The sequence below is a fragment of the Ranitomeya variabilis genome, chromosome 5 (assembly GCF_051348905.1).
Source record: "Ranitomeya variabilis isolate aRanVar5 chromosome 5, aRanVar5.hap1, whole genome shotgun sequence".
Classification (NCBI taxonomy): Eukaryota; Metazoa; Chordata; class Amphibia; order Anura; family Dendrobatidae; genus Ranitomeya; species Ranitomeya variabilis.
In genome coordinates, this window is record NC_135236.1 from 514488886 (window position 1) to 514491267 (window position 2382).

At 45.7% G+C, this 2382-nt stretch overlaps 1 protein-coding gene across 1 annotated transcript; it reads right to left on the bottom strand.

Moving 5' to 3' along the window:
- Window positions 1-323: 323 nt before the first annotated feature.
- On the bottom strand, window positions 324-1920 carry ADRB2 (adrenoceptor beta 2). The gene has a single exon (XM_077265781.1). The coding sequence runs from the start codon at window positions 1707-1709 to the stop codon at window positions 456-458; it is 1254 nt and encodes a 417-aa protein (XP_077121896.1). The 5' UTR covers window positions 1710-1920; the 3' UTR covers window positions 324-455.
- Window positions 1921-2382: the final 462 nt, after the last annotated feature.

Here is a 2382-nt window from a genome sequence, read left to right on the forward strand (position 1 = left end):
GGAATCGACATCCACCGAGTTAACCCAGGCACTGCTGGACAGACCAGCCATTCCCGCAGTGCAGTGTTAAATTTTTGTAACCACAAAGTTTAAAAATAAAAAAACAACATAAAATAAAAAACAACAACATAAACAACATAAAACAAACAGTTCTTTTTTTTCAGATCCATGAGGTAGATTCTTCTCGCTCTGCCAAACTAAATAAGACAGTAACACAATAAAGCGCCTTAATGCTTAGTGAATGTCCTCTTACCTTAAATTAAGAAGAAGTGAAACTATACAGAAATAAACACTTGCTTAATAAAATGTATACATCCTGCGAGTCAGGGGCACCGCCCAAATTTAAAGATAAAACTTTAATACAAAGACCTCCTTTTCCTTCTTGTCAATACAATAAAAATATCTCTCTGTATTGCAAACGATCCAGTTTGTTGTGATTGTTCCTAGAAGGGATCCTATAACAAGCAATCCTCATGAGGGTTGTGATTCTTGCTCGGGGGATCTATGTGGTATTCTAGAATAGTACCTTCACAGTTCAATAGGGATTCACTGGGAGACTTGTCCTCCTTGAAGAAGACTTCACTAGTCCGGTCTTTACCCAGCTGAACAGCAGCATCTGCATCGGTTTCCTCATTATACACACTGTTCCCATTGCTCTGGGGGTATCCATTGGTGTAGAGCTTGGTGCTGGCCTTCTTCATACACAGGATCTCCTGAAAGGCATATCTGAAGTCTGGACTTCTGCAGTAGATGAGTGGGTTAAAGGCAGAGTTGACATAGCCCACCCAGTTCAAGAAGGTGTAAACCTCGCTAGGGATGACTTCCTTGTAAATCACCTGGACGATGTTGACTATGAAGAAAGGGAGCCAGCACAAGGTAAAAGTGCCCATAATAATGCCCAGTGTCTTCAGTGCTTTGTGCTCCTTCAAGCAAAACTTGGAAGTCCTCCTGTTAACTCCTTTGCCATTGGCATCTTGTTGGTTGTGAAACCTCCCTTCACATTTGTCAATCTTCTTCAGCTGTTTCTTGGCCTCCTGGAAGACCCTGAAGTAGACAAATATCATAACCACCAGGGGTAGGTAGAAGGAGATGATGGAGGACGAGATGGCATAAGCAGTGTTGGTGTAGAAGAAACAGCAGGTCTCCAACTTGTAGCAATTCACTGCAATGGGCTCTTCAGTCCTATACCAGTGCATGTTAATGGGAAGGAAGGAGGTGAGGATGGACACAACCCAAACCACAAGGATCACAATCCTGGCTTTGCACTTGGTCAACAGGCTTTGATACCTGAATGGAGAAGTGATGGCAAAGTATCTGTCCAGTGCAATCACACAGAGGGTCTCAATGCTGGCAGTCACACACAGGATGTCCATGGAGGTGAAGAACTCACACCCCAGGTTCCCAAACACCCAGGCGTCCTTGATGACCACACTGGCCCCCAGGGGCACCACGATCAAGCCCATGATCAGGTCCGCACAGGCTAAGGACATGATGAAGTAGTTGGTGACTGTCTGGAGTCTCTGGAACTTGGTAATAGCGATGATCACCAGGATATTCCCAAATACAATCACCATGACGATCAGGGACATGAGGACCCCCATGCCCACCATCCAGGCGTCGGTCACCACGTCTCCTGCCGTCCTGTTCAAGGTGTCATTGGTGAGGTTCCCACTCAGCGTTATGTTATAAGAAGCGTTGAACCAACCCATAGCGCTGCACAACTTTTCTTGCTAGAAGTCACTCGTCACCCAGCGCTGGAGATGCTGTCTTCCTGCATGTAGAAGCCCGTGCTGCAGTCAGCCGTTGGGCTGTTGCCTTTGCCCGGTGTCGGTCATCAGCTCCAGTGGTGACAGTGACAGTTGCCGCTCTCTGGCTCCAGCACAGCTGACAGTCACTGCTAGTTCTGAAGTGATCTCCCTGTCCGGTGCTTTTATTAACACCCTGCCGTGACGTCATGAGCTGCCAGCCAATCCCAGGAGAGGATGAGCATTGCTCGAGCCGTACTAGTCTTGTGTGTGCCGCGCTCTTCACTCGCAGCCTGTCACTAGTGTCTGCTCTCACTCACACTCCACTCACACGTGTGGAAACGCTGTAGCCACAGTGACACGCTCATTACTATGTCCTGCCCAAGGGACGCGCTGTTCCTTTTCCCCAATAAACGGTTACTGTGTAGTACTGTCTGTCCTGAGTGTCGTCTGCAGGTCTCACTTCTCACACGGGCAGAATGACCGGCATCTTCAGGCATTTGTCACACACAACACAGATAGCGTACAAAACGATGTACGTGTGTGTATATATATATATATATATATATATATATATATATATATATATATATATATATATATATATATATATATATATATATATATATATATATGT

Excerpts from the sequence above, each read along its gene's own strand:
- ADRB2 (XM_077265781.1), bottom strand. The coding sequence starts at position 1,709 with ATGGGTTGGTTCAACGCTTCTTATAACATAACGCTGAGTGGGAACCTC.